At 50.5% G+C, this 12,362-nt stretch overlaps 1 protein-coding gene and 3 non-coding genes across 5 annotated transcripts; 3 read left to right on the top strand and 1 right to left on the bottom strand.

Annotated features, from left to right (window-relative positions):
* The first annotated feature begins 3,308 nt into the window (after nt 1-3,308).
* Mrpl58 (mitochondrial ribosomal protein L58) lies at nt 3,309-9,065 on the top strand. Of its 2 annotated transcripts, none has more exons than XM_005350718.1 (6): nt 3,309-3,532; nt 6,045-6,081; nt 7,662-7,721; nt 8,230-8,312; nt 8,399-8,568; nt 8,781-9,065. In XM_005350718.1, exons 1-6 carry the CDS (start codon nt 3,341-3,343, stop codon nt 8,863-8,865), a joined length of 627 nt encoding a protein of 208 aa, XP_005350775.1. In that variant the 5' UTR covers nt 3,309-3,340; the 3' UTR covers nt 8,866-9,065. The 2 variants fall into 2 exon arrangements, with proteins under 2 accessions (XP_005350775.1, XP_026635853.1); XM_026780052.1 differs by having other exon boundaries at nt 3,318-3,445.
* Nucleotides 9,066-11,302: 2,237 nt separating this feature from the next.
* On the top strand, nt 11,303-11,375 carry Trnar-ccu. The gene has a single exon. It is a non-coding gene; the product is annotated as a tRNA-Arg (tRNA).
* Nucleotides 11,376-11,568: 193 nt separating this feature from the next.
* Nucleotides 11,569-11,641, bottom strand: Trnar-ccu. Its single transcript has one exon. It is a non-coding gene; the product is annotated as a tRNA-Arg (tRNA).
* Nucleotides 11,642-11,999: 358 nt separating this feature from the next.
* Trnar-ucg lies at nt 12,000-12,072 on the top strand. Its single transcript has one exon. It is a non-coding gene; the product is annotated as a tRNA-Arg (tRNA).
* Nucleotides 12,073-12,362: the final 290 nt, after the last annotated feature.

Here is a 12,362-nt window from a genome sequence, read left to right on the forward strand (position 1 = left end):
ACACACACACACTCTCTCACGCACACACACACTCTCTCTCACACACACACACATTCTCTCTCACACACACACAGAGTGTATTAACAGTATTTCAACTGAGTCTGATGCCACCATTCTCACTACACATTCCCTGTGCCTGCAACATAGAGAAGTTTTGGGGTTTTTGAGACAGGGTTTCTCTGTGTAACCCTGGCTGTCCTGGAACTCACTCCATAGACCAGGTTGGCCTCGAACTCAGAGATCTGTCTGTCTCTGCACCCTGAGTGCTGGGATTAAAGGTGTGCGCCACCACCACGGCCTGCCTTTAAGCGATTGCCTGACTTAGGGCACTCAGGAGAAGGGAAATCTTGTGGATTCTTTCATATGATGGTCACATGCCAACTCACGAGCTGTAGAGCTGGGCTGTAGCTACAAACTCCTCAGCTTCCAGGACTGGCTTGTTGGTTCCTCATTTTCCCCCCCCTTATTTGTGGTGGATAGGCCCTTCCTGCAGCACCACCTCAGCCCATCCAGCCGTGGAAGGACCATTGAGGGGAAGGGGAACGCTGGCTTCAACCTCCAGTGCCAGCCTTTTTATTGTTATCATTTAACAGGAGGTCTTGTTATGCAGCCAGGCTGGCATAAAACTCACTTTGTAACACAGACTGGCCTGGAACTCACAGCAATATTCCTGCCTCGGCCTCCCAGGTGCTGAAATTATAGGCATGCTCCACCACATCCCCCTCAGTGCTCGCCTATCTCGGGGACAGGGATCACCTCATAAGCCCGCTTCTCCCAGGGGCCCTTGAACCGAATGGTTCCTGGCAGCAGCCAGTGAGAAGAGCCTGCCAGCTGCTCTTCTCCCCTCTCCAGGGCAACCTGTCTCGTTCTCTGCTCCACTCGCACCTCTCCCAGAATCCAGGCCACCAGATGGCCCGAACAGGCTGTGTTTATTTGGAGCCATGGAAATGTGAAGCTTCCCCTCCTACAACCCGTGGGTCAGGCGCTGGTCGGAGCCCCGCCTCGGAGCGAAGATACCACGGAACCGCTCCGATTTCCTTATTCATAATCCATAACCCGAATGTCTGGGTTTGCTCCCCTGAGCATCTTATTCTGGTCACTATGGAAACGTCTCTGCTCCCACTGAGGTTCTGGGACTAAGTCAGACAGGGAGGCACCCAGGAGACTCCTTCCAACCCAGAGCCCCAAAGGGCTATGTCAGTTGCCGGAGCTTCCTAGTTCAAGTTTACAGAGTGCCTAGGGGCTGGTTTATTTCCCCAGTAATGCTGAGACCAGAAAGGCTGGCTTCAATGACAATCTCCTATTTCAATCAGTCAGTGTCCCTGGGGAATATTTAAATTATCCCAGGGGCATATTTTTTCTAGGTAATGACACTTTCTCCTAAAAATCAAACTCTTCATTACAAGCTAACCGCAAGCATTACTAACAATCACTAACATTCACTGACCTCTCTTTTCATCCGCGCACAACCCCAACTACGTAATTTAGCCAGGGATTAGTCACCTTCAAACGTCGCTTGTCTTACGTGGAATGTCACCAATTCTGGGTTTCCTGCCTTAAACATGAAATGGCTCTGCCTAACCTGAAGTTTTCTGAATTTTGTACCTACTTCTCCAGCTTGTCTAGTGGCTAAAAGAACCCACTGTGCACTTGAACTTTCAAAAACTAACTGCCATGGAATTCACTTGATCCACATTTGTGGTGTGTCCATGACGTGCCACGCTCTGCCTGCTTGGGCTATAGCAGAGGCTATAGTCTAGCTAGAAAACAGGTAACTACGTTAGAAAATAAGACTGGGCCTTGCGTGTCGGTGACCACCTATAATCTGAGCATCTGGGAGGTAGAGGCAGGAGGACCAGGAGTTCAAGGCCAGCCTGAGCTAGGTAGAAAAACCTATCTACAGCACACGCCTTTAATCCCAGCACTGGGAGGCAGAGGCAGATAAAACTCCATGAGTTCAAGGCTAGCCTGGTCTACAAGAGCTAGTTCCAGGGCAGGCCCCAAAGCTACAGAGAAACCCTGTTTAAAAAACAAAACAAACAAAAAGAAAAAAGAATAACCTGTCTTTTTTTTTTTTTTTTTTTTTTTTTTTTTTTTTTTTTTGGTTTTTCGAGACAGGGTTTCTCTGTGGCTTTGGAGCCTGTCCTGGAACTAGCTCTGTAGACCAGGCTGGTCTCGAACTCACAGAAATCCGCCTGCCTCTGCCTCCCGAGTGCTGGGATTAAAGGCGTGCACCACCACCGCCCAGCAAGAATAACCTGTTTTAAGACACAAACAAAAGTCAGACCTGGTTGGCAAAACCCTTAATCCCAATGCTCTGGAGAGACAGGTAGACAGCCTGATCCCACATAGTGAACCCAGGCCAGGTTACATAACTGAGACCCTGTCTCAGTACATACATGCGTACATAGGTACATACACAAACCTACATACCACAAAATCAACCACCCATTAGACTAAAAACCACATACACAGAGATTGGTTTATTTTCTTTCTATATATCTGTCTATCTATCCCTCTGTCTATCTGAAGCAGGCTAGGAATGTGGGGCACACACTGAGAAAGGGGGGAATAATCCAATGAACAGGTAAGATCATTCATTCGTTCATTCATTCATTTGGTTGAGACAGAGTTTCTCTGTGTAGCCCTGGCTGTCCTGGAATTTGTTCGGTAGACCAGGCTGGCCTCAAACTCTCCTGAGTGCTGGGGTTAAAGGCATGTGCCAACACTGCCTGGCAGTAGGTGAGATCTTATTGATGTGTTTGGTTAAGTTGTTGATACAAGTGAAGAGAACAGATTCAAAAAGAGAAAGGGGTGTTTCTGAAGGCGTGGGATCCAGGGTTTGCTCATTTATTTATAACTTACTTATTATTACTATTATCTATTATTAGTAGCAGTATCATTGTTATTGCTATTTTTGTTTTTTTCCTGGGTATCATCGGCAGTCCTGGAACTCGCTCCGTAGACCAGACTGGTCTCGAATTCATAGAGATCCGCCTGCCTCTGCCTCCCGAGTGCTGGGATTAAAGGCGTGCGCCACCACCGCCCGGCTATTAGTTATTTTCATGACAGGGGCTCACTATGTAACTAGATTAGAATAGAATCTGCCTTAGCCTTGAGTGCAGTGATGGGACTGCCAGCGAGCACCACCACGCCAGACAGATACGGGAGTCTTTTGGTCGCAGTCTGCCGGTCAACCTCTGCCAGATGCCAGCTGGCTCCCGCCACCACACCTAAGCTACAAGTCCGGAGCGCGAAAAACCAGGCGGAACTCAAGACGCGAGTGCAGCGCCAGCTCGCGGACCACTGGGAGGGCGCGCACCGGAAGCGGGCCTAAGAAATGAACATGGCGGCCGCCTGGGGCCTCCGCTGGGGCCTGAGCCGAGCTGGAACCTTGTTGCTCCCGCCGCCCGCGCCCTGTGTTCACCGGGCTCTGCACAGACAGGTATTCGGCACCGAATTCCAGAGCATCTACAGCCTGGACAAGCTCTACCCCGAGTCCAAGGGCGTGGATACGGCCTGGAAGGTCCCGGTGAGCCGAGAAAGGCGGGACGGAAAGGGCGGGTCCTCTCGCTGCTAGGTGACGCCGGGAAGCCGGGCGGCGTTGAAGGTTTTGGTTGTCGGGGAGGAACTGGTCGTCCTAGCAACTGGGGCGTGGGGGGGGGGAGCTGGAGACGGGGAGGGGCGGCTAGGACTTTAGGATGTGGTTGCCGCCCTCGTGCTTCGGTAGGGCAGCCCGGGAGAGAGCCTGCCACCATCACCTCTTTCAAGATTACCAGCTTTCCCACGTTTGTTTCCCGGTCTTCAGGCCCACATTCTATGGGAAAGGTGAATTATGGCCCTTCAAAGTGGACATAAAAGCTGAGGTCCGCAAGCTGTATCGTTACTCAGTCTTTTGCCCCAGTAACGTCAAGAAGCCAGAGACAAAGTTTGTTTGTTCCTTCAGGATGCGTATTTAGCCTGCTGTGTGTAGATACACTTTCCTGGGCTAGAGCAGGAGAGAGGGAACCTACTGAGCCGCACCAATAGGATTGAGAGAGCATCCAGTATTTTCATTCATTCATTCACTCACACTTCGTTCAGCAGACTTCTCTCTCTCTCTCTCTCTCTCTCTCTCTCTCTCTCTCTCTCTCTCTCTCTCTCTCTCTCTCTCTCATAAATGAATAAACCCAAGTAACACCGACTATGAGTCTTTAGAGAAAGTAAGCCCAGAAGGAAGAAGTAGAGCTAGAGATGCTGTTGCAGGTTTGTTGTGAGTTTGCTTTGACAAAGGATCTCATGTAACTAGGCTGGCCTCAAACTCGCTACCTAGTTAAGGGTAACCTTGAACTCCTGATCTCTCCACCTTCATCTTCCAGATGAAAAGATTATTGACTTGTGTCACTATACTGGGCCTGTTTGTTTTGAGAAAGGCTCTTTAAAAGCCCTGGCTTGGCTCTTAATTTGCAGTGGTCCTCCTGCCTCTGCTTCTCAAGATGATGAGGTGATAGGCTTGCAGCATCCAATCCAGCTGAGAGTTGCAGTTTTAGGTAGAGTGGTCTGGGAAAGCCAGGCCTGGAAGAAGTGGAGCGTAGTGGCCTACATCTGTAACCCCAGTACTTGGGAGGCAGGAAAATCTCAAGTTCAAGGCCAGCCTGGACCATGTGAGACCCTGTCACAGACAGAGAACCAGAAGAAGGAAAACGTGACGATACTGGGATGATGAGAGTCTCGGGCAGCGTGGTCAGTAAGGTTAGCCACTTCAGGGCAGTGGTATGCTAGACAAGTGTGGCTAAGCAGGGCAAGCCAATGACGGGAAGCCAAAGAGGAAAGAGGTAGGTGGAGGCCAGGAAGGGAGTGATACATATTTTACAAGATTGACTGTTACAGAATGTTCCATGCAGTAGCCTGGAGAATGGCAAGAGATGGAAGGTGAATTCAAAGATTGCAATAATATAGGCAAGAAAGGATACACGGGGTAGAAGCAGTAGGAATCCTGCAGATGGTCATGAGAAGCATGAAGTGAGAGCATGCTGGATATGTGGAACTGTAGCTGAGCAAAGAGGTTTTCTTGAACCCAAAAGTTGGGGGTCACCAACATAGGTGACATTTTCATCGGCTTAGAAGGATGCAGTGTTTCAGGGAGGGAAAAGAAAGATCTCAGTGGTGCATCAGAGTTTCAGCCACCGCAGAGAGATGGTAAAGGAAGGTGAGGAAGAGACATAAAGAGTTGAGAAGAAAACCTGGGGCATGGGGGATTTACCAGAGTGGAAAAGTGAGCAGACATGAGGATTCCACCCTGCCCCCATTCTGAAGCTCAAACGAGTGAAGGCATCAAAGCGGGTGCGGATAAGGATGTTCTGGGTTTGGAGGCCAAGACAGCCTCTGGGGGTGGCCCTTGTGGTCCAGAGGATTTAAGGTTGGAGGGCATTGCTGCTGGATGAAGAGCTGGGGGAGGAGAAGGCCTGACAGGAATAACTCAGTTTGACTCGAGCCCTCCAGGTTTATGAAGCAGGATCTGCTCAAGACACAGTGCCTCTGGTGCCCACTTCCTGTGGCTCCAGAAGGAGCAGGGTGGCACACTAGGATTGTTGCTCCAGGTTGGCAGAGGGTTGTTTAGTGTCCCTCGTGTATGTGTTCTTAGCTTTGTCTCAGCCACCCCATTCCTTTCCCCCATGAGCCAGGCTGCTGGTAGTACCCAGCGATAGCTTAAGCTGTGGCAGGCTGCTGGAGGCATGTGCCCCTCTTCTTGGAGGAGCACTGCAGTAGTGCCTGAGTTGGGGATGGTTTGATAGCATGATTTTGCTGGAGGCCCCAAAACAATAATGCATAACTTCTTAAAAAGTGTTTGTTGCATTGATTTATTGTTTGTGTGGGTGTGCACACGCAAGTTGTCAGGCTTGACGTTCAGGAAGTGCTTTTACCCACTGAGCATCTCTTCAGCCTCAAATATATAACATTCGGCTTATAGCGTTACACTATTTTTTTTTTTTTCTGTCTTGGACCAGTTAGGAGTGGGCTGGCAGGTGACTCCTTTCTTTGACACTATGTGTGTTATATTACAGGAGCATGCGAAACAAGCCAGCAGTGACATCCCTCTAGGTGAGTAATGTTTTTGAAAATGAGTCCTTTCAGGCGAGGGGCTACCTCATGGTCAAGAGAGCATTAGCCTAGTGTGAGATAGGCCTGGCTCTGTCCCATGCACCACACACACAAAGTGTAGATCTCACCAGATGCGTGGAAGACAGTAGAGAGACCAACGGTGAGGGCGGAAGGACCCTTTGTAGCATAGCTTAGACTAGCGAGCAAATGATGGCTCAGCCATGCAATGTAGACTGTGTGGTCTGCCCACATATGAAGAGCTCTGGATGTGCTTGTGATTTGGAGCTGTCTTTGTGGGGTAGGAGTTGAGTGCTATGGGAAGAAGGAAGGTAGTGAGAGCCAGGAAAGTGCCTCATCACAGTCCCTGGGAAGACAGGCGTTCTGCTCAGTGGACGGTTGTTATGTTTCCTGGCCTCCCAAGCTCTGGAGGTTCATGCGGCATTGTTTGAACAGACTTAGCTGCAGCCAGCATTATGCAGGCTTGCTGGGCTCCACAGTGCAGCCATTCCCCTTCAGTCCCAGGCGCCTTTGTTACTGAGTCAGAACAAGATTTAACTGACTTTTCCAATGGAGGGAGACCTGGGAGGTGGTCTCAAGATGGGACTGTGTTCCCTGCCACCATGTGTCACCACCCCAGTGCCCACACTGCTGGGGTTTACCAGCTGGTCTTCTCAGTTGGCTTCTTCTCCGTCTCACTTACCCAGACACTATGAAAGCCTTTGCATGAGTTAGAGAAATGGGAGGAAGGAACCTTCCAGTTTAAAAATAGGCAAGATGGGCGGTGGTAGCACACACTTTTAGTCACAGCACTTGGGGGGCAAAGGCAGGCAAATCCTGTGAGTTTGGGGCCAGCCCGGTCTGCAGAGTGAGTTCAGGATAGCCAGGGCTACACAGAGAAACCCTGTATAGGACTTCACCAAGACCATATGTAGGTAGTGGGCTCTCTGCCTTTTGGGGTGGAAGCTCCTGAGCTGAAGATCAGGTTCTTATCCCTCCGGCACACAGTTTCCATCCAGCCCGTGAGCTGGGCTCTGAGAACACAGTCAGAAACAGTACTCTCTTGTCCCTGTCTGGTTGTGTAGTCTCAACTGTAGGCCTCAAACTCCACATTCTCTTCCCTCAGCCTCCCAAGCAGGCATTACAAGGAATGCGCCGTCCTGCCCACCCCGTTGTGTCCTTTCGAGCTTCTAGCCCGTCCTGATTCCATATCCGCCACTCCTCAAACTGTGTGAAGCTAAGTCTGTCCTTAGCTTGAGCCACTGAAAGAGTAGTCTCTAAAACAAACAAGCAAACAAAACAAGGATTTGGTAGAACGTGCTAGATTTGGGTCATAATTTACTTCCTCCACTATCTGGGAGCCTCGGGAAAGTCAGTTGTCTTGATTTTAGTTTTGACATCTTTGGATGCTGTCCAGCTTTACTGGTGCGTGTGTGTGTGTTTGTCTGTGTGTGTGTGTGTGTCTGTGCGTGCACGTGTGTGAGTGTGTCCGTGGGGGGGCGTGTAATAGTCACATTGACTAAATTAGCACTCTACATGTCCCGCCATGGGGAACCCTCATGTATGTATTCTTCTGTTTGCAGATCGATTGAGCATATCTTACTGTCGGAGTAGCGGTCCTGGAGGGCAGAATGTTAACAAAGGTACAGGCCTGGCAGTGTTCTGGGAGCGGGGTGTGAGAGCAAACTCTGCATTCACATTCCTCTGGAATAAAGGGTTTTCTGCAGCAGCACACACACCTCCCGCTTATAATAATCCTTTTGAGCCTTCTGAATGTGGCCAATTGTCTGGCGCTCACTGTAGGTTGCTAAGGCTAGGATTGGCTTTTGAGGATAAACAAAGAGAACTCCAGCATGAGCTGGCAGCCTGCTTGAATCCACAAAGAACACGTTTCCTTTGCTCTGTGAAACCCATCCCCCTCTCTTTTCAGAGTCCTGTAAGATTTGTGAGAAACCCTGGACATTTGGATACCACAAGTCTAGTTTTGTCCCAGAAAGATTAGCCTTGTAGGCTTGTTCCGTGGCTAGCTTTGACACAGGCTGGAACGTCCTGGATAGATAGTTGTCTTGGCTTCAGGACTCTCCCTGAAGGCCTGGGCACTATGGCTTCTGAAGTCTCTCATGATCCCTGCTCCTTCCTCCCTATCCACAGTGAATTCCAAGGCTGAAGTCAGGTTTCACTTGGCCAGTGCAGACTGGATCGCTGAGCCTGTGCGCCAGAAGATTGCTCTCAAGGTACTCACCCCTTTCTGCCCCTGCGGATCCCAGGGTGGGGACAGGCTTATGGGCTTTGTGGTGTTCCTCATTTTCCTCCTTGGCAGCATAAAAACAAGATCAACAAGGCAGGAGAGCTGGTACTTACCTCCGAGATCAGTCGCTACCAGTTCCGGAATCTGGCGGAGTGCCTACAGAAAATTCGAGACATGATTGCTGAGGCCAGCCAAATGCCCAAGGAGCCATCCAAAGAAGACGCTCAGCTCCAGAGACTCAGGTACAGATGGGCAGGTGAGAGGAGGCAGGGGAGATGGAGTCCAGGAGCTCCCAGCATGGCAGTGGGGAAGCTGCAGAGAGAAGCAAGGTGCCAACCCAGGCCCAGATGCACATCTGGCTCCTGCTGCCCGGGCTGCTCTGCTCGCCCCCAGCTTCCAGCCTTGAAAAGCCCTGATTGCACATCTGGGCCTCATTGCCGTCTTTTGTTTTCAGGATAGAAAAGATGAATCGGGAAAGGCTGCGACAGAAGAGAATCAACTCTTCCATAAAGACGAGCAGGAGGGTGGCTATGGACTGAAGTTACCCCACACTGTCCTCAGAGACGAGTGTCATGCGCTCTGCAGGGCTGCCACACCAGGGGAGACTTCTCGCTAACTGGAGCTAACTGGAGCCTGGCCGGAGCGTTGCTTAGGAGGGACGGCTACAGGGCATCCAGGCAGCTCACCCGGTTGCCCTCCTCGTGTATTTCTGGCTGCAATAAACTTCTAAGCACAGGAACCTCACCTCTCAGAGCTTTGTAGCAGGGCTCCAGCCTCTCAGCCTGGACCCTCACAGTTGCTGCCTAGTGCTGGGCCAGCACCTGGGGCAGCAGAGGAGTGTGGGCTGGCCCTTGAGCAAACAGCCGGAAGGGCCAGGATACCTGAGCTGGCGTTTGAGCTGGACCCTCAAAACCACAAACTGAACACAGTGGGCAGCAAGGAAGCCAGAGATGCCAAATGGCAGGTTGTGCAGGAGACTTGGAAGGTGCACCTGGCAGGAAGGCATGTAAGAGCGTCAAAATCCATTGCGCTACATCCCCAGGCCAGAAGTTTGGGTTTACTGTTTATATGCTGAGTGGGTGGGCATTTGTGTGTCACATGTACGTGAGGGGTTGGAGAGCAGCTTGCAGTCACCTCTCTCCCACCAGGGGGCCGGAACCTCACCTGCCAAGCCATCTGGCTGACCCTGACTTCAGTTATAATGAGGGGGTCATGTCTAGTAATCAGAGGACAACTTGTGGAAGTCAGTTTTCTTCCTCCACCATGTGGGTCCCAAGGGCCAATCGGGCTGGCCACAGCGCTGTTCTTGCTGAACCATCTCACCAGCCCCTGCTGGTGTTTTTTATACCTCCCCCCACCAATGTATTTATTTTTTAAAAGCAAGAATAAAGGCCAGAGTGGCTCAGCAAAGCAAGGCTCCTGCTTCCAAGACTGCCATGCGTTTGATCCCTGGTGCCCACATGGTGGAGGAGAGAACTGACTCATGAGAGTTGGCTTCTGGCCTCCACAAGCTCAGTGACGCAGCTGTGCACACACAAATATAACTTAATTTTTAAAAATCAGATAAGTGCTGCCCTGGTCAAATTTTCCAGAGACAAACCAGAATTTGGATTCCATATTAGCTTGAAAATTGAGCATCATTAGTGTCAGGCAGACATCACTCATCTACAGGAGGTAAAACGTCGTGCTGGGCTGCAAGGAAATTCTCTACATTTGGTTTATTCCTCTGCCACCATTTTATTCTGCTCCAGGGCTCTGGCATGCAAAAGAATCCATGCCTAAAATTTAATACCTACAAGTGGATATGAGCTGTCACTGGGCTTGGGTGCGATTTTAACAATTCTGTTACTCATCTTGTTGCTAGCTCCCTGGGTCATAGCTGACCAGTGTCTCCATCATCACTGCTTCCTTCCACGGCCATGATTTCTGTTTCTTCCCATCTCCACATTGCTCCAAATGCTTTCAACTTGAGTGTCGTCAAGCTTTAGCCCCAATCCCCAGTTGCAGCCTTTAGAAAAGTCAGCGTTAAGGATTAACTACGGGAGCAATTGTTCCACACGGATAAGTCATTAAACAAATGCTTCCTGTGCTCAGGAACACAGTTAAACATACGTATCTCTCTTATCTCTCTTTTCACGTCTCAAGCCCTTTTCCAGAACCTCGACACCCACTATCAAGCCATTGCTATGCAGCTCCTGAATTAAACTATACTTCCCAGAATGCTCTGCGCCTCCTTTCCCTCCAGGCTTTTTGTTTTTTTTTTTTTTTTTTTTTTTTTTTTTTGTTTTTCGAGACAGGGTTTCCTCTGTGGCTTTGGAGCCTGTCCTGGAACTAGCTCTTGTAGACCAGGCTGGTCTCGAACTCACAGAGATCCGCCTGCCTCTGCCTCCCGAGTGCTGGGATTAAAGGCGTGCGCCACCACCGCCCGGCTGGCTTTTTGGTTTTTAAAGTGTATTTTAATATTACAACACTAAGATCTCCCCCTCTCTCCTTGTCTCTATCTCCCTCTCTTCCTCCCGCCCCTCCTTTGACTAATGCCCGCCCTCTCCGTGCGTCATTTATTCGCAAAGAACATGCGTTGTGTATAAATGTTTCCATCGTTATCGAAGGATCGGGAAGTTTTCAGTGCTTATGTTTCGATACTGTCAATATTGTGACTGATACTTATTTCTCATCCTTTCTGAACTCGCTGTCAGTTATTTAGAGGTGTACTAAAGGACAAAATAGCCGGGTCGGTGAGGACGTGGATGGAATTAGCGCCCTGGAAACTTCCACTCCTTCCCGGTCCGAGTGTGCGGGCGACATCGAGGCGCCCCCTAGGCCTTTCCCTGCGCGCTCGGCGCTGGCCCAGCTCGGGCGTTGGGTTCCCGTCCCAGCCACTCCCAAGGGCAACAGCCAAAGACCGTGTTTAAAGAGCACGGACACGGGCCTGTGCCCGCCCATTAGTACGGGAAAAGCAACAGCCACGTGCCGTGGGCCCCAGTGGCCTAATGGATAAGGCACTGGCCTCCTAAGCCAGGGATTGTGGGTTCGAGTCCCACCTGGGGTAAAGGTTGCACATTTTATTTAGTTTTTGAACACTCAGTTCAGAGTGTTCAGAGAAATGGAAAAAAAAAAACATTCAAAATGACACGCATGCTCAGGGGCTTCTCACACGGAATCGAGCAAATAAATGACAGCAGGCCGCGCCTGCAGCAAGTCACGCAGATGTATACACGACTTTCCCAAAGCTAGTGAGACACCACCCCAGGTGGGACTCGAACCCACAATCCCTGGCTTAGGAGGCCAGTGCCTTATCCATTAGGCCACTGGGGCGCGATTAAAAGCTATGTTCACGTGGTCCGTAATATCGCGGCGCGCTGACGTGGCCGTCCTTAACCCGGAACAATGACTGAACGCCTTGGCTCGGAGATCTCACCGGGCCGGGAGAAAAGCCGGGCGACGACGCCTTGCGTCGCTAAGCGCTGCGAGACGGGAGAGCTGCAGCTCAGCCCGTACCGGAAAGGATTCGAACGGCCCGAAGTCGGAGGTCATACTTCCCTGCTGCCCAGCGGCCCGCATCATCGATGCCCCGCAGAAGTGACAGATGCCAGGGCCATCCACTGTCGGGCTGAAGCAGAAGATCTTCGTTTTCATCAAATAATACGTTCTAGTGAAGAAACCGGTCTGGTGAGACCGCGTGGCCTAATGGATAAGGCGTCTGACTTCGGATCAGAAGATTGAGGGTTCGAGTCCCTTCGTGGTCGAAGTGTTTTCATCATTCATTAAAGGACCAATTTCTACCTACCAATGTAGAATTGGTCCTTTAATTTCAAATGAGGTTTAAGTCGTTCCTTGTTTAAACGGACACCCCGGAGGACCACGAATTACCTGTGTCATAATGTAGGCCAGGGATTTTGGGTTCAGAGCCGCAGCTGTGATTTGTTTCCTGTTGTTTCTTTTAAATTTAATTTTGTGATCGGGCAGTGGTGGGGCATTTCCAACACTTGGGAGCCAGAGGCAGACGGATCTTTGAGTTCGAGGCCAACCTGGTCTA

This window comes from Microtus ochrogaster, chromosome 7 (assembly GCF_000317375.1).
Source record: "Microtus ochrogaster isolate Prairie Vole_2 chromosome 7, MicOch1.0, whole genome shotgun sequence".
NCBI classification, from domain to species: domain Eukaryota; kingdom Metazoa; phylum Chordata; class Mammalia; order Rodentia; family Cricetidae; genus Microtus; species Microtus ochrogaster.